The 21810-nt window shown below is 40.3% G+C and overlaps 1 protein-coding gene across 1 annotated transcript in view; it reads right to left on the bottom strand.

The window, feature by feature from the left end:
- cpamd8 (C3 and PZP like alpha-2-macroglobulin domain containing 8) overlaps positions 1 to 21810 on the bottom strand; it is a 44570-nt gene that overhangs the window by 14013 nt on the left and 8747 nt on the right. The window contains exons 7-30 of the mRNA XM_077607538.1: positions 21574 to 21628; positions 21385 to 21498; positions 21227 to 21311; positions 21014 to 21122; positions 20127 to 20354; positions 19869 to 20039; positions 18357 to 18485; positions 18077 to 18275; positions 17161 to 17327; positions 15417 to 15566; positions 14735 to 14896; positions 14453 to 14595; positions 13478 to 13540; positions 12309 to 12540; positions 10532 to 10685; positions 7830 to 7960; positions 7688 to 7739; positions 7312 to 7610; positions 7017 to 7085; positions 6252 to 6408; positions 6005 to 6181; positions 4141 to 4222; positions 652 to 808; positions 181 to 255 (exon numbers count right to left, since the gene is read on the bottom strand). Of these exons, the coding sequence (XP_077463664.1) occupies positions 181 to 255; positions 652 to 808; positions 4141 to 4222; positions 6005 to 6181; positions 6252 to 6408; positions 7017 to 7085; positions 7312 to 7610; positions 7688 to 7739; positions 7830 to 7960; positions 10532 to 10685; positions 12309 to 12540; positions 13478 to 13540; positions 14453 to 14595; positions 14735 to 14896; positions 15417 to 15566; positions 17161 to 17327; positions 18077 to 18275; positions 18357 to 18485; positions 19869 to 20039; positions 20127 to 20354; positions 21014 to 21122; positions 21227 to 21311; positions 21385 to 21498; positions 21574 to 21628 (3360 nt within the window). The remainder of the gene's footprint in view (positions 1 to 180; positions 256 to 651; positions 809 to 4140; positions 4223 to 6004; positions 6182 to 6251; positions 6409 to 7016; positions 7086 to 7311; positions 7611 to 7687; positions 7740 to 7829; positions 7961 to 10531; positions 10686 to 12308; positions 12541 to 13477; positions 13541 to 14452; positions 14596 to 14734; positions 14897 to 15416; positions 15567 to 17160; positions 17328 to 18076; positions 18276 to 18356; positions 18486 to 19868; positions 20040 to 20126; positions 20355 to 21013; positions 21123 to 21226; positions 21312 to 21384; positions 21499 to 21573; positions 21629 to 21810) is intronic.

A 21810-nucleotide genomic window follows, 5' to 3' on the forward strand; every position in this document is an offset into this window, starting at 1 on the left:
AAAAACTAAGAACGAAACAGACAAAAATATCTAAACTACCTTAAAACAAATCTTTTGTACTTTTCAATGATAATCCAATCAACATTGTAATAAAAATACATCCACCAATTACAAAAAAATATCTGGTTTTCCACATAATCAACATGTACGTAGTTTCATGCTTAATATGCTTGTGCTTACATCAACTGATATCCCCGTCTCTAAAAGCGCTGCCACCACATAAGCTGTCAGAGAGATCTTCCCATGGATGCCACCCTGTAAACGGAAGAAAACATTCATTTTCATCTTTCTATTCCATATGAGACTTTCAAACTGTCCATCCATCCATTACCAATCCCAACTGCCCTTGGTCAATTGTGGGACTCATGCTGTCCAGCTTGTAAAAAAAAAAACTATAATTAAACCCCTAAATTAACAATACAATGCCTTTGGCATTGGGGACCAAAAAAGGCGGGTATCATGTTGGCGTCCGGAAAAGTAGGAAGCTACAGGTAACGTTCCTCAGGGGTTATCCAGTTATTACAATGTAATCAGATGTGTTGAATTTGCTCTATGTTGAGTACAAATGCAACTTTTAGAATTGTTTTTCTCATTTAAATCTGTGAGAATTTGGTAAAACTCGGTAAAACCTCAACGCAGACATCCATCTACCTGCAGGTCTTTGTTCAGAATCCGGCCCAAAGCCGGGAAAGAGCCATCGTCTCTCTGATGGCGGATCAGCCACGACTTGGCCGCTTGCAGCTCTTCGGGGTCGATGAAGATGAAACCACGCGACTGGGCGAAGGACTTGAGCACGAAGGCTGTCAACCTGGAGGAAGTGCAGATGTGGAGAGGGAGGGAGGATAGGTATTTAAAAAAAATGGTGCAGGCAAATTCCGCAAAAATGCTCAAATGTCAGACTTCAAGAGCATGAAAGCAAACAATTTTTGGGCCAAGTGTAAAGTTTGTCCAACTAGTCACAGTCTTTCAATCTGTCAGGAAAAGGATGTTTGTAAAAAATGAATGTTAGGGAAAACGAGGAAAAAAAAAAAAAGAGTCTTGAGAAGGTAAAACCTCCCTTGGAACCTTTAGGTATGCGCTTATTTATAATAATTCATGAAAGGATCTGAAATGATTTTGTTGATTAAACACGGCTTGGAGAAACAATGGAGTGGAATAAGCAGAAAGGTGAAAATATTGGTTATTAAAGATGGATATCCTGATTACATTATTATATGACATTGCTCAAGCCAACGTTAGCATGAAAAAAGTAGTTTAGAACATGGCATTTATGGTAAAAGTATTCCCTAATTTGTTTTTGTTTTTAATGTTCAATGCTGAGCAGTGTCAAAACAGTTAATAGAAATAGAAATGTGTTATTCATAGTCGATTCAAAGTGATAGAGGGGATTTGGAAAGCGAGAAAAATGGGCGAACTATACGAGAAGTACTTCCTAGCCAAAACACGAGAGAGTGAAGCTGCCTATCTTCCCAAACAAAGTCCTATTTACACATTTCCGGGAATAATCTCAAGGTACATCAGTGGAAAACCTGGGACGTGTCCGTGGGTGTTGAAAAACATCCAGACATGTGGCTTTTTTTGTTATTTGTTTATGTCTCCATACAGTTGTGTTCATTTTTTTGCATGATGTAATACAAATAGGCAGGGTGCTCAGGAAGAACAACTTGGGCTCCAATCTTCTGAGAACCTTCTATAGAACCACTGTAGAGAGCATCCTGGCGTACGGCATCACAGTGTGGTACGCTGGAAGCACGGCGGCAGACAAAAAGGCCATGCAGAAAGTGATTAACACTGCCCAGAGGATTGTCGGCTGCTCTCTGCCCTCACTTGAAGACATTGCCAGCCCGCGTTACCTCAGCAGAGCCAAGCACATCATAGGGGACCCTTACCACCCTGGTCACAATCTGTTCCAGCTGCTGCCCTCTGGCAGACGCTATAGGTCCCACAAAGCTCGGACAAATAGGCTTAAGGACAGTTTTTTCCCCACATCCATCAGACATCTAAACTCGCGCTAACATACACACATTCCCTTCTGCGGCATATGAATAGATGTTTGGTTGGTGATCTGCCTCCTACTAGCTGACTTGAAGGAAGGTAAGTGGCAGACAGTGTGCGGTAATCGAGAGGTAAGCGACCTGTATCCACAACAGCGGAATGTCAAATTACAAGTCCGTAACTTACACTTATTTAGGTCTTTTGCCGATTAAACGTAGCTTATGGAGAAGCACCATCAATTTCGTCACACGCAGTTTCTGCGTGTGATGACAAGTAGGCTTTTTGTGTTGTGGTAATGACGACATGGCCTATGTCCGATTATTATTATTATTATTATTATTATTTATCATGGCCAAACCATTTTATAAAGGGACTCTTTTCTGTAATTTACTAAATTCAAGTTAAAAAAAACAGTAATCATTTTCATTTTATTAATTAAATACATATGGTTATGTCCCTCAACGACATATTTTAGGTGATTTTATTTCCTTGATATTTAAACGAGTACCTGAAGTTCAACGTCCTAGGACACGTGTCAAAGTGGCGGCCCGGGGGCCTAATCTGGCCCGCCGCATCATTTTGTGTGGCCCGGGAAAGTAAAACATGAGTGCTGACTTTCTGTTTTAGGATCAAATTAAAATGGAGTATAGATGTATATTAAATTTCCTGATTTTCCCCCTTTTAAATCAATAATTGTAATTTTTTAATCATTTTTTTGTGTTTTTAGTTAAAAAATCATTTTATAAAATCTAAAAATATATTTAAAAAAGCTAAACATTGTTTTAGATCTATAAAAAACGGAATATTCAGGGCTTTTAATCCAGTTCTTTTAATCCATTCATGAAAAAAAAGTCTAAATATTATATCTAAAATGGTCCGACACGCGTGAAATCAAGTTGACGTTAAAGTGGCCCACGAACCAACCAGAGTCTGACACCCTTGACCTAGGATCACAACAGTTATCAAGGAAAATCCTAGATGTCTTAAAGACCAATTAGGAATTAATTTGATGCAAAATTACAGTCCAAATTTCATAACCCGCCCTGCCAAAAAAAACAACTCCTAGAATTTCAGAAAAATGCAATGCAGCACAATTAAAAAATGTCATAAATTTAAGCCCAACTAGATGAAAACTCAACTCCTTCCCTAGAAACACCATATGTCTCATGCCCAAAACCCCGCGGGGGTGCTTGCTACATCCTCACATCCTCTCCATGACGAGGGGCAGCGATCCAACTTTTTTGACTCTACCCTTGTGACGAGTTATTTATCGACGTTCTCATCCAGGAAAATGGCACACAAGTCTGTCTCCACGAGGAGGCCGCAGGTAAAGTTCCCAGCTTTGGCTTAATTCCAAGAACCAATTACCCAGTTTGTTTACGATTCTTGGTTGTTTATGTGGCCTGCTGTTTTACAACGCTGACTTGATTATACATCACGAAGCCTAACTCGGCCTGTAAATCAACCGGCGGCCGTGAACAGTAAACGCAGAAGCTCCCACGTGGACGACAGTGATGTCATGTTTACAAATACACTAGGCGCCGCTTATTATGAGCAACTTGGTACAGTCCGGAATTTCTTTCTTTAATATGGCCGTTTTATTCATCTCTTTTAATACAGCAGAGGTAAAACAAAAAAGATCGAAACGAAGGGGTTTCCATCAATGGAAGAGTTTGCCAAGCAAAAGTATCAAATAGTCAGTTTTTGTGAAAAGATCGGGTTCAGCTGAACTTTTTTTGCACCAAAAACTAGCGTATGTGTGTAACATTTTGAATTTATTTTGCAGTACTTTGATACGTTACCTTGACTAAACATGACTTGAACTGCTATTTACTTTGATTCAGGTGTGGTTATGGCGGGTTGGAGTTTTATGACCATTCGGGTATTATGACCAAAACGGTCTGTTCCTTGATGGTCATATTAAGGGACGCCGACTCTGTTCGGTCTGTCTGATCCAAAATGAGAGTAAAAAGGACTGGAAATGATCGCTGGGATTGTTTACGTATGCTTAGATGCTATTGAAACCTTTTTTTTATCGTAGGCTGGTGGTGCGTAGCCCAATTAAGGTTGAAGAATGCAGTAAGCACTGAAATTCAGACTGAACGCCAAGAGTTGTCTGAAGTTGACTGACTGACAAGGACTTACCACATACTTCCTGAGGAATCCCTCTCTCCGAAAGCACTGTAAGAGCCATCCTGACGTTTGTAAGTCAGCTGTCTCTGGTAGCCTAGATAAGAATTGAAAACAACAAGATTTCATGTGATCAAGTTGAAGAAAAAACACCATGTGTTGTACCCATCCGTATTGGATTTCCCAATAAACTGTTACAGAGGAATCGCATACATTTTTGGAGAGTTTTCCTTTTGAGAAAATACGTCTGTTTTCACTGGTGATTATCTTGGAGTCAATTTTATGTTGGTATACTTTTCATATTTTCACAACAGATATCTAAATCTGTATTATTCCCCCAATTTTTTTTGTAAATGCCACCTTGTTACTTTTTTCAACCTTCACCGATTGTTAAATGCAAACAGACAATTTGTGGTTTAGCAACTTTTTAAAATTGATCCGATCAAAAATGTTAGTGTATCATTTACAGTAAAAAAATTTGCTTGCTGTTGTTGAAGTGCAATTGATATTGATAAACAAATGGGTCATACAAGTAAGCATTCCAACAAATTCAATTAATGTGAAATCCTGTCCTATCCCCAAATGCAAGAGGTTGCCCACTGTTTGACCCCCCTTAACCATTTTAAAACCCGATCAAATAGGAGGTCATGTTGACCTTAAGGGTTCCACTGTACTTCCCAAAGCACGTGTAGCTTGATAGGCTAAGCTTTTGCGAGTAGAGTTTCTTGGAAATGACAAGGTTACTGCAACGCCCATTGAACAAATCCTCTCTAAACAAACTGGCACAATCCACTCAAGAGATCCAGAGGCTGTCCCGGGTTTAGCCTGTCACGAGATGTTGAACAGCGATTGAGATCTTCCACGTCGGTGACAGAAAGAACGGTCAGGGGTTCTCCTGTTCCAATCCATAATCCCAAAGAATTCCTTGCCAACTGGGTCAAAGATCCCTGCGGTTCCACTGACCAAACCCACCATCCAAACTCAAAGTAAATGTCAATAGTGGAATTTCCTGAAAACTCAACCGGGTTAGACAATTTGCAAGCAATTCCTTCCCCTCTTTTTACACAACAGGGCACCCAGGGATTTCGGTCGTTGAGAGGAACGCACTGAGAAGCGTCGCTCCCATTTCCTGAGTTTTCACAGCTGTTGTTCCTCACTTGTAAAAGGTCAATAGGGCATGAAAGGGCAGGTTTCATCCTCAGGATGGAAGATTCAGGCGAAAGGCGGACTAGTATAACCCTAAACTGGTCGATAGTCAGTCGGAGGGTCCAGATAGAGACAGAAAACCAGTCACACTTGGTATCGCACCACTACTGAGTTCGTATGGATCAAGTCAGATGGAAAAAAAAACACCCCCAAAAAACACTGCACCATGAAGTATTTTAGATGGTACACGGTCGATTGGTCGCCGATCTTTTGGTCGCCGGTCTTTTGGTCGCCCAGAAGGTAAGTGATAATTACCATTTAAATCGTTGCTCAAATTCCCGAAATACAAACTGCGAATTACTATTTAGTCATACTTAATGCCCTAGTAATTATTAGGCTAAAGAAAAGCTCCAAATTTCCCGGACTTTTATTGTTTTTTGTTGGAGAACTTGTTAAGACCCTGACTGACGTCCCTTCCTAAGGGGACAACTCATGTACTTACAAACTTATTACACTCACACGTCGGCTCAGTGAAACTGCTCAGGGCCATTGTTGGCTTTTATTGATGCGTAGACCGTGTTGTTTTACCTTGTTTTGTCTCCGGTCTTTTGGTCGTCAGTCTTTTGGTTGCCGGTCTTTTGGTCGCCCGTTGTCGCGGTCGGGGCGACCAAAAAACCGTCGACCAAAAGACCGGCGACCAATCCACCGCACACGATTTTAGATTAGGCTTTACCTTGCAGGAGGTAATCGGTCGCCTCATTTTCCACCTCGACGCTGAGCTGTCGTGTCTTCTGCAGGTACTTTAGTACAAAGACATTGGGTGCGAAGTGGATCATATTCTGCTCCCCGCACCCGAACGGCAGTCGCAACAGTTTGTCCAGGTTGTTCAATGTAGGCCCCATTACATCTCCTAAAATGCGAGGAATGCACCAGTCATTCACATGGATTCAGATACGGTCCATTTCCCCGTGAACACGTACCGATCATAAAGGCGGAGGCTCGCTCAGAACCAGGCACCATGTTGTGAGGGACTCCAAGTGTAAAAGCCTCATTGTGGTTCTCATCCGAGTCTTCCTTTCTCCAGATTTTAAACTCCCCAACTGAGCCCCATCCTGTAGAGAAGCCTATATGTCGAACCTGGATGGAAGGATTGGCAAAATATTTGAGGATTATTTAGAAAAACAAGAACACAGTGCTGTATTGTAAAGCCTGTGAAAACTTTGATTATTTGTCTCTATAATAGGGATTTTTTCCTTTTATTAGAAATAAATCATGAGGCCTGGCTTTCTGTTTTAGGATCAAATTCGGATGTATATTATATTTCCTGATTTTCCCCTTTTTAAATAAATAATTGCAATTTTTTAATCCTTTTTTTCTTTTGTGTTTTTAGTTCAAAAAGAATCTGGTAAAATGTAAAAATAAATATATAGAATATTTTCTGTTTTCCACTTTAATATTGAACATAATTAAAAAATTCCTTTTGAAATAAAACACTAATGATTAAAAGACGTTTTCCTTTGTTAAGAAAAAAAAAGCAGAAATAAACAGTTTTAGATTTTTTTTAAAAAACTGAACATTTAAGGCTTTTGATCCAGTTCTTTTATTCTGATTTTTAAATAAAATATATCCAAATATTATATCTAAAATGGTCCGGCCCACATGAAATCGAGTTGACGTTAGTGCGGCCCGCGACCCAAACCGAGTTTGGTCTAGAATGACCAGATTTTTCAAAAAAACAAACAAACCTGTAAATGGGTTGTGCAGGACCACTGAAGAATAACTGATGCATTGGACGGATGTAAACCATGGCCAACCTGAAGCAAATAAAGTAACAAAGTCAAGGTAAAAGGAAAGCGATAAGACCAAAGATATTACCAAGAACACAAATCATGTCAAAACATAGCATAGCTTTGGATCCGTTGTTGTAATGACACAAGCGTGTGATTGTAATTCTTTGCATACAATACCCTTGATAACCATTGTTTTGATTTATCAACAGACTGATTGTTATGCCCCACATAGCTTTAAGGAGACTTCTACCTGCACCACGCTTTCCTTCCAGCTGATCCAGAAACTGCGGAACTCATCCCACGATAGGATGCCCGGCGTAGGGACACTGACGAGCGGCTCGCCCATCTTGCCCAATGAGATCCAGGAGCGAGTGTTTTGGCGTCCACCTAGCACAATCTCTATCATCTCAGCACTGTCGTGTGGCGTGGGCGAGAGGGCGAAATGGGCGTCGTTGTGCGTCTTCACGGCCACCTGAAACTCACTGGCCTTGGCCGGCTTCTTCACGTATTGATATTCATACTTGTTTGGGGTTGAGATCTGGATTCTCTCTAGGAACACAAGTGATATTCTCAGAGATTCATTCAGGTACTAAGAAACTCAAAAATATAATAATAGAGGAGAATACCATTGGGACAGAAGAAGACACTATATGTATATTCTCTTGGCAAGCCTTCTGGCTGCAAGGAAGAGAAAGAAAGGTATACAAATAAGTTAAATGATGCATTCGGTATTACTTTGGAAGTATGACATACTGATGAATAACTCACCTCAACAAGGACCGTCCTACGCACAAAGTCCAGGCCGGTGGGTATCCTTCTTTCCTCCACATCATTTCCTGTTTTGCCTGATTTGAGTGAGTCTGAACAGCAGCTGGTTTCAGTGTAGGCGATGGCCCGGGCTGTGTAGACCAACCAGAAAAAGCAGGATGTTATTTACTGGATTTTTCTGAATGTTTCCTGGATCACTAAATAAGAAAGAAATAAAATCCATATATTATTATTATTTTGCAATTGTTGGGAATGAATTTGGGATAATGGAAATCTTCACCCATAAACTGAAGCAAGATCTCACTTGAAGCCATTAATTTATTCATTCATTTTTCGTACTTATCCTCACAAGGCTCACAAGGGGTGCCTTAGCCTATCCCAGCCGACTATGGGTAACAACCTGATTCATTGCCAGCCACTGAACAATTTGCGCTCACATTCGTGCAGTTTAGAGGGTTCAACCAGCCTAGCATGCATGTGGGAGAAAACCGGAGTACCCAGAGAAAACCCACGTAGGCCCAGAGAGAACATGAAACTCCACATAGAGGTCTGAACCAAACAGGAATTAAATTTTTCATACAAGAACTGTGTGTGCTCACCATTCTTCCACCAGGAAGAACTATAGATTTCATTTTAATTTCTTTCCTTTTCTCCTATAAGATTACCACTATCGTACAACGTGTGCGGTCGATTGGTCACCGGTCTTTTGGTCGCCGGTCTTTTGGTCGCCCGGACCCAAACAAAGGGCGACCAAAAGACCGGCGACCAAACAAGGTAAAACAACACGGTCTACGCATCAATAAAAGCCAACAATGGCCCTGAGCAGTTTCACTGAGCCGACGTGTAAGTGTATGAGACTTTGTATGTACATGAATTGTCCCCTTAGGAAGGTACGCCAGTCAGTGTCTTAACAAGTTCTCCAACAAAAAACAATAAAAGTACGGGAAATTTGGAGCTTTTCTTTAGCCTAATAATTAATAGGGCATTAAGTATGACTAAATAATAATTCACAGTTTTTATTTAGGGAATTTGAGCAATGATTTACATGGTAATTATCAATAACCTTCCGGGCGACCAAAAGACCGGCGACCAAACGACCGAGTACCATCGTACAAATGCCTCAATTCAGAATATCCCAAATGAACCAACAACAAAAAAATCCTTAGGGAATTCCAGTGGTAACATGAATGCGTAATACTTAGTCCTTGATAAGCCCACATTATAAACGGCCTTGGCATAAAAAGGACATCAGAAATCAACGCACAAATCCATTAGTCTAAACAATGTTCGAGGACGCGGTGTACAGCATCCAAAGACGAACACGTCTGCTCCAGGAATCTCGCATTGGAAACGTGGCCCCGTGCCAGTGACGTCTCTTTGTGTGTGTGAAGTGAGAGGGAAACACAAGGGGCCAGGGGTGGGGGGGCTTATTGACCTCCGTCGACCTGCAAACTCATCAACATGCCACTGAGTGTCACAGCACAGCTGTGGCGGCTCCCCCGCTGATGGCCCGCTTTGTTCTCACATGCGCTCGGGAGGGAAACGTTTGTACTTCGAGGTGGGTGAGCAGATCGCGCACCGCCGACCAGGGCGGAGCCAATCGCAGGGCCTCACGCCGAGGAGGCCGATGTTCGGCTGACACGCCAATTAAGAACTACTGTAGCGAGTACCTGGAACTAATAATTCCTGGAACTCCGAAAAGCAGATTCAGTTACTCGGAGACCACCAGTGTAGAAACACATTAACTGGCTGTGTTATATGAGGTTTGGAAAGTTGCACGTTGACCTCTTCAAAGGTTTTAATAAAAAAAAAAAAATCTCAACACCTTTTGAAACCAATAGATGTTTGATCCATTTCATTCGATTGCTTCCAGCTCTGTTAAAATGGACTTGACATCTAATGTCAATCAAAAAAGTTAAGATTTGTGAAGTGACAAGTTTTGAAAATAATAAAAAATAAAATACAGTGCATGAGCCACACACATTTGAATTGACATTTTTTCTTTTTGATTTATTAAACTATTAGAATTTTTTTTTAAATTTGTATTATTATTTTTAGAATGATTGATATTTTTACTAAACATTTTAATTTGGGGTTTTATTTCATCAAAGTGCTTTTTTTCTTTACTTAATCTTCTTTAGTTAACTGATTTCTCCTGTAAAACACCAAAGATAGATTTAGGCTTTTGAAAAAAAAAACTTGGGGTACAGTAAATACTAAAAAAAATCTATAATGAAAAGAAATTAATGCAATCAATGATGCCGCTCATGAGATAACACCATCCTCCCACAGCCAAAGAAAACTAAAAACAAAACAAACAAAAAAAATCATTTGAAAACTTTAGAAAGAATCATAAATGTTAACCATATCACTGATCTAACAAATATAACAGTCCATCCAAAAACTCCCCAAAAAAAGGAGGATGGGTTTGGTCAACATTGGTGACCGCTCATAAAATACTAAGTCCACTGTTTTGACTTTTGTTAAATCACCTCTAAAGTCATCAAAACAGTGACCCATCTGCAACCATAATGTGGCTCAAGATAAAAACATTTTGACCCCAAAATTGACCTCAAAGGACATTGCGGATACAGCACACCAGGATTATTTAGTCAGTCGTGAAAACAATTTTACGGTCAACAGTCAGTCAGGAAAAAAGGCACGAACTGTACGAGACCGTTCCAGTTGGACTGCGTGGCTACCTGTGATGTTTGCTGGACCCAGTTCACTGAAAGCCAACACGATGGTGGTCGGCGCTGCTTCGCCAGGAGCTACGCACTTCTTCCTAGTAAGGTGGTGCTTTCCAGGATGACCAATAAACTTGATACCCTTTGGAACTGACACTTTAATGTGAACCTATAAAGAAAAAGAAAAAAGAAAGGGTGGAAAAAAGGAAGTAAACCATCTTTCTCACATTCCCGCCCTCATACGGCGTATTTTCACTAGTGAGAATATTTTGGAAAGAAGTCTTTGAATTCTTCATGCCGAGTGCCTGATGTTTTTCTCAAGCTCCCAAGAGGATTAAAAGCTGCTCATTGTCCAGCCCAGTTAGAGGAATGCCCTTTATCCACACTCCAGAAGTCATAAATAAAAGAGCAGAAAATATAGGAATCGCATGTTGCCCAAATGGACATCAAAGAGAAAGCGGCCCGCCTATTTGCGTCCTCATCTAACACCAAATCAGGCACATCTGCAAAGATCATGATGTCATTTCTCCAGAGTGCAGGACGGACCCATTTTGAGGCCAACTTTGAGCTCCTCTAAAGGCCTGTTCACACACGAGGACATTTGAACTGGGCTGGACAGCAGCGTGGCTTATCCTTCCGGGCTCAAGTCACACGATGGTCCATCTTAGGATGCCACCCTTTGATATTTAGTTTGACTAATGCCGCACATATTGTTGAGGATTGTCTTTGACTACGAGAGAATGCGATTGTTTTTCTTCCACAGCTAAACACATGATTGTTTTGACGACAGATCTTGTAAGTATGTCTCGGGTTGGTCTGAACCTGGAATGAATTTCCTTGCAGGAATAACAAATAGAAATCTGTAAACATATCAAATCCCAAGTGAAAAATGTTGTTATTGCAGCAACCAAAAGGGAGTTTGTTGTTATTATTTGTGCACTTCCCTACTTATGGTGTTGACGACTTATGTTGACTACTTTATTTTTTATTTTTTATTGATTATATATTAGTTTGTTGTTATTTGCGCACATCGTGGTGAAGCTTTAAATCTCATTATACTTGTATAATGACAATAAAAGCATTCAATTCAATTTAAAAAGGTTCATTTCAATTAATATTGAGTTCATGAGATCATACTTATTATTCACTTGGTATTTAATATTATTATTATATATGTTATAGCTCAACATAAGGGTATTCTCTGGTTTTAAAGGCAATTTTTTCTTAATCGATCTTATTTCAGATAAAAATGACATCATAGAACGCTTTGAATTACTTTTTCCCCCAAAGTAAGTCTCTTTAATAGTCTAATAGTCCCTACTTATGTTGTTGACGACTTATGTTGACTACTTATTATTATTTATTGATTATATATTTGTTTTTTGTTATTTGTGCACTTTGTGGTGAAGCTTTAAGTCTCATTATACTCGTATAATGACAAAAGCATTCAATTCAATTTAAAAAGGTTCATTTCAATTAATATTGAGTTCATGAGATCGTACTTATTATTCCTCTGTTATTTAATATTATTATATATATATATTATAGCTCAACATAAGGGTATTCTCTGGTTTTAAAGGCAATTTTTTCTTAATCGATCTTATTCTCAGATAAAAATTACATCAAAGACCACTTTGAATTATTTTTTTCCCCAAAGTAAGTCTCTTTAATAGTCTAAATCATTTAGAAAATCTCAATTAAATATGTGCTTTAACCTGGAAATCACCCCCAAAAAAGTGATTTCACTTCAAGAATTCCAGACATTTGATCAACATTTAACTCAACGTCTTACCTCGGCACACGTTGCCAGATAGTTGAAGACGGTCAGGGGAACTTTGGTTTGCTCCCCTCGGATTAAACTGTAAGGCAGTGTGAAGTCCACAAAAAAGGGCTTGAAGGTACGCAGCTCCACTCTCTCGGCCAGGCCGAGACCCTTGTCTTTGGATAGGCCGATGGCTTCAGTGACCCAGGTCGTGATGGAGTCTGGAACGTCCAGTCGTAGCTCAGCTTCGCCCGTTTCAGCGCTGTCGGCGCAACAGAAAAAGCACAAGACGTTTGTATCTATATCAGCTTTGTCATCAGCTACATCGACCAATGGTAGCATCATGTTGGCAGATCCATGTGTTGGTTGGCAACACTACTTTCAGCGCAGCTCAATCGACCAATGAGAGCCTCACGTTGCCACATTAGTGTAGCCAAATTTTTCTTTTCATTATACTGCTGCATAAACTCATTGATTAGCAACAGGGTATCAATGTTATTAAAAAGAATTTACGTATTTATTGTAATTTAAGTGTTGAAATGCCAAAAAATACAAGTATTCATTTTTGCTTAAATTCTGAGTATGCCTCTCAATGAATTACATTTAAAAATATGAATTATTTTTGTCTCTCTAAGCAAAAAAAAAGGTCCCTAACGCTGCTTTAGGCAGTAAGACATGAGTGCAAAAGACAATGAAATGTCAAAATACAATAACAACAATCCCTGTAAACCATATGTTCCCCCCCCCCCCAAAAAAAATCTGAAATCTAATGAAGGAACACTTTGTCGGCAGTCTATAATTAAAAGAATCTTGGCTGCTGGTAAGAGAGTCTCATAGTCAAAAACATGTTTGCTTTGCTTGATCAAAGTCTGCTTTAATAGTCCTTAACGGGAAATGTGAACTTTTTGGAGTTTACAGAAAAACCAGGTGCTTAATTCCTTTGGAATTAAGCACATGGACATCTACAGGCTGTTCATTTACATTGGCTGGAAATGAATAGAAGGAGTTGTGAGAGAGTGACAGTCCGATCCAAAATGGCTCCGTTGAAAAGAGGCACATTCAGAAAGACGGCAACAGCTCCTGGAAGCTGACTCCCATCTTCCTCTCAACACTAAATTTCTATCATCGCTGAACTTTCCTCCCCTCGCCTCGCCTGGAAATTTCTTGCGCGCATCCAACTTTGATCGGGATTCACATACCTGACATTGAAGCAGTGCCACACCCACGTCTCCGGGAAGAATGTTCGCCTGCGCTTCTCCGGCCTGCGAGCAAAGTAAAAGCCCTCAGCTGTTCACAATATAACAACACCATAAAAGGGCCAATGATTTACTTGGGATTTGCACGCTGACATTCTGCTAAGTCACGTCATGTGTTTAATGTTCATCACCGCAATGAGTAGCATTAAGGAATGTCGGCACGGAATACGGACGAGCAATCACATCTAATTCCTTTGTTTTTCTCCACTCGTCCGTTTCCGAGTTCTGATTGAACACCGAGATGTTTGTTATTAAAGTCATGAAGTAATTGCTTTGCCTTCCAACTAATGGAGGCTCAGCCATACAAAAAACAACTCTGAGATGTAAAAACATTGATTTTTTGTCAAACAAACAAAAAAGTTGTCATTGACGGTTTTATTTTGTTGGCTTCATTCTAATAATTTTGTTGATTTCTCCTTTGAGGTGAAAATTTATCGGAATAACTATATTTATGGTTTAAAATGAAAAAAAATAGAGGCTACTAATCCAACTACATAATGGGGGTCAGCCATGCAAAAACAACAAGCCAATAAAACCACAAATGTTCTGCCAAACAATATTAACGATGCAGTTGACTGTTTATTTTGTCGTCTTTCTAGCCGTCTTGTTTATTTCTCCATTGGCAGGAAAACAATTATCAGAATAACTACCGTATTTTTCGGACTATAAGTCGCACCAGCTATGGAATACACAATGAAGAGGAAAAAAATGGTCAGAAACCAAGAACAACCAAAAAAAACAACAGAACTGGCTTCAGTCGTGAAAGAGAAGGGAAAAAAACATAGGCTACACTTTAGTGTTTGTCGTAAGCCCAAAAATATGAAAAAAGTGCAACTTATAGTCCATAAAATACGATATATTTACCGTTAAAATGAAGCAAAAACAAAGTAATTTTAGTAGAACAAAATGACTCGGTACCTGATGGCCGAACGAGAGTGCATTGCAGCAACCAGGGTGGCACTATGCGGCTGAAAAGCGGGGATGGCCTCGTCGGTGTACATCCCCCCACTTTGCCGGTGGTTCAAACTCACCATGTCTGTCATCACGACGAGCCCCGTTTCCTGCGTTCAACATACACGGAGATAAAGAATAAGACAAACTGCCCCCACACCAAGAACATTCACCTCTAAGTCAGATTCCCAAAACTTAACAGAGCCAAGAAACATGCATAAGAGGGAAAAAAAATCTACAGTATCTCACTGTAAAGGCAAAGCGGGCGTCCTTGGTGATGTCCCAGTGCCACGGGAAAACTGACGAGCGTCGGCGTCTCTTCGACGACAGCCCGGGCCACCAAAAATGTCCATCGTCTTTCTGAACGCCGAAGGCATCAGACAGGTCGAAATCTGACAGCTCTTTGAACACCTGAGTACAAATTTGGCGTTGTAAAGGGCATATTTTCATATAGATCTTGTAAATTCAAAATGTATTTGACGCTGTTTAATTCCTGACATTTTCAGACCCTTTGATAGGCTGTCTACACAAGTGTGAAGCCACGCCCACCACATGCAAACATGGCCAAGAGGTTCGAAATCGGAAACAAAAAAATTTAAACCGAAAAAATAAACAAACTAAATATTTATATATAATCTCAATGTGATTTTACGTTTGTATTATTATTATTTTTTTTTAAATCAAGTGCAAACCTTAAACTTTCAGTATCAAAAAATATTTTTGCATTCTATATGGCCTTGATTTACCGCCATAGGCTTGTAGTCAAGAAGGTGGGATATTAAAATCAACTAATTTGACATATACAGAATTAGCATTAGTAAACATAGTTTTTGTGTTTACGAACCTTTATACTTTAATGAGCTTTCACGTATAATTATGATTTAGTGAGATAAATCTGCAGCTTTAAGACACACAGTTGTCAAGGACCAACCTTGTCTTGGCTAAGCTGAAAGTCTGGCTTCAACAAGTAAAGGCTTTTGTCGACAGTGGCCACACACACACAGGAGCCCCTCTCTGCACGGATGTGCATGCTCACAGGGTCACCTGGCATGGACTCGTTGGTGGACAGAGAAAGAGACACCTGCAATGTAAAAAAATTATGAATAAATGTCAACTTTTAGGCGCAAACACCAACACACCAAAATTATTTGCTGAATTTTCAACTTAGTAAATTCCTCTCATTCCTGACATACAAACAATGTCTCTCGTTGGAGTATATACTGGTAAGATATGATATTATTTCTCTGACCACACTCATAATACATAACTTGGATTAAAAGCCTAGTACAATGATGCTTGGGCCCAACAAAATACTTTCCCACGGGCCTTATTGTATATTAAAAGAAAAAAAAAAGAAAAACTAAATCCCAAAGGAGCTCAAACCTAACAAATACTAGCTCAATGTTCGGCAAATTATAAACAGTAACTATACAGGAGATTAGTTGTCGTGTGGACAATTTTAACCTCCAAATGGTGGACTGTCAATACTACAATTCTTTGGCACACGGTCAGAAGATAGCCACAACTATCGGGGTCTGTCGACCTCCTTTCACCACGCGCAACTTTTCCTGTCATCTGCCTGCTGCCAAGTACGGCCTCCGTTTTGTCATATCTCCGCACCATCACCCCCCTCCCCCAGCAGGCCGAGTGTTGTAAAGGCATACCAGCTGTAAATACCTGAGGGAGTAAACTTCACCTACTGCAGCTCTCCCCGGCCGGCACAGCTGTTTGTTTACTGGCTTTATGCTGCTCGTGGAGCTGGTGCACAGGCTCTTGTCCAACACGCCTACATCAATCATCTAAAAATCTACTTTTAATCGTAAACCTCAATTCACTTCACGTCTGTTCTTCAGATGGGTCCACTTTTCGTAGCATCCATCCATTTTCCCAACCGCTTATGCCACATGTGTCAAAGTGGTGGCCCGTGGGCCAAATCTGGCCCGCCGCATTATTTTGTGTGGCCCGAGAAAGTAAATGATGAGTGCCAACTTTCTGTTTTATGATGAAATTCAAATAAAAATTGTAGATTATTTCCTGTTTCCTCATTTTAAATCAATAATTGCAAACATTTGTACTCATTTAAATGTGCAAAAATGATCTATCGATTAGCACGATCGAGAAAGCTATCAATTTATTAATCTATTAATTTTGGCAACCTAGTTGGAAGATTTGACACCCCTGGCTTATGCTCACAAGGGTCGCAGAGGGTGCTGGAGCCTATCCCAGCTAACTATGGACATCGTGATATGGTGACCTGGACAACCACACATGCTCACACTCATACCTAAGGGCAATTTAGAGTGTTCAACCAGCCTAGCGTGCATGTTTTAGCATGTGCGAGAAAACTGGTGTACCAGCAAAAAACCCACGCAAGGCCAGCGATTACATGCAAACTCCACACACTGAGGACTGAACTGGGATCGAACCCTCGACCCCGGTATTGTGAGGCCAACACACTACTAACCACTCGCCCACCATGCCGCTCATCTTTTCTGTAGCAAACATCATTAATTCATACGATATCTATTCTTCCACTAATTGTTGATTTATAATACTACATGTTTTTGGTTGGATACCCACATTTTACTGGCAGTGAATTTAAGGAGAGTAAGACTTTGAACTTTTCTGGCAAACCCTGTAAAAGACCTGACTTTATTATAGATTCTCTTGCTAACCTTATTTTCAAAAGTAGGCTGGATGGAGATTTGCGTGCTGTCCGTGACGCCCTCGCCGTTCTCCCGCACGTAATAGACGAGCAGACGACTGAGTGGCGCCATGTTGGGAGTGACAGTGAAGCGCAGGTACGACACGCAGCTGTCCATTTCTGAATGTGCAAAAGAGCCTGCCACACAACATCGGCAAACTTCTTAGTATACATCATCAGCGTGTAGTTGTGATATCCCATTTTTTGACAGGATTAATTATGTCGAAGTGCACCGGCGGTTACCAGAGTATAACACTGAAATGTACCCTTAAGAGGTGGGGCTTTTGGGGTAGCTGCCAAATACGACGAATAGTTTACTGCGCCAGGTTTTAACCAAACTACTAAATACGCATTTTGTGTCAAAAGTACAAGAAAAAAATTCAAACCATTTGTTTCCAGCAATGAACAAGAAAGAAAAATTGAAATGTTGTGTTTATTGTTTGTAGAAGGCCATTTGACCTTACTATGACGATTTATTTCAAAACGCAATGTTGTGTTCTAAATAGGTTTTGCATTTGGCACGTTGTCAACACGTTCAATTATTTTAAAAGTTAAGTAGCGTAGTTGTTGGCGTGTTTGCTATTCCACAAAACGAAAATGTGAATCATATTTGATTTGCTGTTTCTGATTTTTATTTATTTGCAATAGTTAACTATTGAAAGAAGGAAACATTTTGAAAAGCATTTTTTTTTTTAAATAATCTGATAATATTGAGCTTTTTGTACACGTCACTGGGAAATACCACTATGAAAAAGGGTCACAAAATCTGAAAATTCTCTTTACCCAGTACAAAATATGATTTCTGACATTCGACAGCTTTGACAAAGTAAAAAAAAAGAAAAAAACACAAATTATGAACTGTAATCAAGCAAATGAACCGTTCTCACCTGAGGCAGCTAGCGGCAACGCTGTAGTGTGAATGTTTTTGTCAAAGGTGACCGTGGCCCGTTTTTCCCGGCGCGAGGCCGTGAGATTGGCGAGCTGCTGACCCGAGAGGATGATGTTTCCCCTAGAAGCCACCTCATAGTGTAGGGTGAAGTTACAGGGACACGTGGATTTAAGGGACACCTCTGCTTCTTGGCCGACCTGCACTGAGTCAGTTCTTGTTCAATATGTGAAGAAACATGACCAAAACTTCTCAACGCAGATGAAGGACGCGGCACAAACCTTGAGTGAGACCCCGGGGCTCTGGATCTGGATGTGACACCGGCTGGGAGAGTACCAGCTGCTGATGGACAGATAGCTTGGCAAGTACTGGTCTCCAACTGCCTTGCCTTCAATGGACGTGACCTTTGTCTGCATGACAGCCAGTCAATATGTGTTGAAAAAATATTACTGTGTCCAAAAAAACAACCATTGAAAACAACTTTCCGTAGATCTACACTCAGTTTTGTCAAAAGTAAGTGAACAATTTTCGCCTTCAGGATTCAACGTGCCAGAATTTTATTAGCATTATGTCTAGTTGTTCGATGTGACATGATGGGTAATAGGCTTGTGAGCACACATGTTAATCATGTGCATATCAGCAGAAAAAATATTTTTTTAATTAGGGGGAGGAAAAAATAATAATTAAAAACATTAAATAAAATAAATCGACATTTTCAACTGTGTACTACTAGAGAGAAATGTAAACAAAAGCCTATATGTCTCAGAGATGGCTGTCCATAGTGAGGATAGACATTTTTAAAGCCAGTACTGTTTGAGCCCATCAAATGCAAGGATTCCAGATTGTAAATTCTACGTGTCACATCCCTATTGGTTATCACTCCATGCGCAAATTCAGAATTAACACCGATTACATGTGAGTCATCACTGTCATAGTCATTTAATACAAGGATTTTGCCACGAAAAAAACACAAAGGAAAAGCAAAGCGTGTGCGGTCAATTGGTACCCGGTCTTTTGGTCGCGGTCTTTTGGTCGCCGGTCTTTTGGTCGCCCCGACCGCGACAACGGGCGACCAAAAGACCGGCGCCAAAACAAGGTAAAACAACACGGTCTACGCATCAATAAAAGCCAACAACGGCCATGAGCAGTTTCACTGAGCCGACATGTGAGTGTAGAAGAGTTTGTATGTACATGCGTTGTTCCTTTAAGAAGCTACGTCAGTTAGGGTCTTAACAAGTTCTCCAACAAAAAAACAATAAAAGTCCGGGAAATTTGGAGCTTTTCTTTAGCCTAATAATTACTAGAGCATTAAGTATGACTAAATAGTAATTCGCAGTTTGTATTGAGGGAATTTGAGCAACGATTTAAATGGTAATTATCACTTACCTTCTGGGCAACCAAAAGACCGGCGACCAAAAGATCGGCGACCAATCGACCGTGTACCAAAGCAAAGGCAGTGCGATATTGAACAGGTACAGTAATTATTAATAGGATAGGTTTTTATAGCTGTCATCTCTACCCATGTGTTCGAGTCTCAATGTTAATGTGTAATTATTAATAGGATAGTTTTTTATAGCTGTCATTTCTACCCATGTGTTCGAGTCTCAACGTTTATGTACGTTAAAACAATGACTGTGCACATAAGTGGTGTCTATTTATGTGTTCCACTATTGTGTTCTCCATGAGACCTAACCAATTCAAGATTTGCCTACTTAAATATTTTGCACAACCATCTTTCACTGGGAGGTCATTTATAGCAAATCTGTCGGTGTGAAAAAATAAAAGCCACTCACCTCGAGCCACACAAACTGGGCCACGGTTGGGATGGATGGAATCTCAAAGGTGGCCTGACCGTCCTTGGAGATGATTTCGCTGGTATAGAGATTATCTCTGGGGGTCAACTCAGCCTTAACTCGCACCCTCACTCCATCAGCAGGGCTTCCGTCAGGGTAGGTGACCTCAATCTAAGTACAGGAGTGATGGAAAAATGAAAAAAAATCCTAAATAAGGCCACTGTGATTGCAATTAAAGCCTTTCATCATCTGTCTTACCTTCCCCTTGTAAGGCAGGCCTGGCTTGAACTGTTTGCGTGTGTCCTTGGAGTACCGAATGTCAATGAGCTGCTTCTGGACCGGCGTGGAATCGTCAAAGGTCGTTTGTCTGCTGCCGTCCGTGCTGGTTAGCGTGGCCCAGATGCTCACCGTGCCCCGGAAGTGGTCAGCCACGTCCAAGGGCATCATGTCTTTGACACACAGGCTGAAGTTTGCAGAACCTTTTATCTGGGAAGAGAAAAGCAAAACTCTGGTAGAGTAGTGTGGATCCTTCTCTTTGTGTCATTTAAGCAGTATTTTTGCTTGACTTTTAGTCCGATTGAATTTATTGATCCATTTTCTAAATCCTCACAAGTGCTGCAAGGGGTGCTGGATTCATTTGCAGGGGCAGATATGCATTGATGGACAATTGCTATGGTTACCATACATAAAATAATTATAAAGGAAGGTTTTACGGCCGTCACTCATCATCATAATGGATGGCGTACTTAAAAAAAAAATCTGAGACGAAAAAAAATGTTAAAGTTCTATTTTACGTGTAATAAATATCATCTTAATACTAGCAATTTAGGTTTAATAGGTGATATCGGTTACCTTACAACTTCATTTTTTCTAAATTAATTCCTTCTTGGGTAAAACTGTCATACAAAAAGAAAATATACTGCTAATAAAACACTCAAATTTGATTTCATCCACAATACTATTGTTAGAAATCTTTGTAATCCAGCCGAAAAATCCTGAACAGAAATTATTGTGTTTGGAAAAGGCAGAGAATATGCATCACAGCGTCAACTTTCCAAACTGTGCAAACTCAAATGTGTGAAACTGTAACTTGACATTTCCAAAAATGTAACTTCATAGACCTGAAAATAATGAACAAAACTGACCTCCATGTTCTTGACGACAGGATGACCCATCTCGTGACGGTAGTAGCCCACTCCATTCACAGTCATATTTACACTCAACTTCCCTGACACTGCTTTTCCGAACGTGTACCTGCCAAACACACACGTGCAATGTGTTCTCTAATTTTTTTTACAAATAGTAATGTGCATATGACATTGTTCTATTAATGGAAATTCTTCCGATCAGTAAATTACCGGGCCCGGACAGTAGCCTGCTCGCATGTGTTCATGTCGCGGACGTAGCGGGGAGGATCAATCATTAACTCAAATTTGGGTAAGACTGTAAAGGAAGCAGTAGACTTCATTTAAACATGTTTTTTTTTTTATTATCCCAAAGTAATCAGAAGGCTCACCATATTTCTGCACTTCAAATGATTTGTTGTACGTGTGTCCCTGCACGTCCACAAAGACAAACCACTCGCCAAAGACGGGCTGGTCGGACAAAGGTAAACTCATATTGACAATTCCTGCAAAAAAAAAAAGAGAATTCTGGTTTAAATCTAAGACAAGAGTTTTTAAAGCAATTTTCAGAAGTGGCTTACCGCAGCAGATAGGTTTGAGGCCCCTCCATTGCACCATCCTGGATCCTCTCGGATCCTGAAAAAGACAAACAGACATCGCAATTATGAAATGTCAATTCTCTTTTGTTGTATATCCTTCACAAGGCTCGCGGGGGATCCTGGAGCCTATCCCAGCTAACTATGGGTACCAGGTGGGGGACACCCTGAGTCGGTGGCCAGCCAATCACAGGAGACAAAGGACAACCAATCATATCTAAG

The sequence above is a fragment of the Stigmatopora argus genome, chromosome 8 (assembly GCF_051989625.1).
Source record: "Stigmatopora argus isolate UIUO_Sarg chromosome 8, RoL_Sarg_1.0, whole genome shotgun sequence".
NCBI lineage: Eukaryota > Metazoa > Chordata > Actinopteri > Syngnathiformes > Syngnathidae > Stigmatopora > Stigmatopora argus.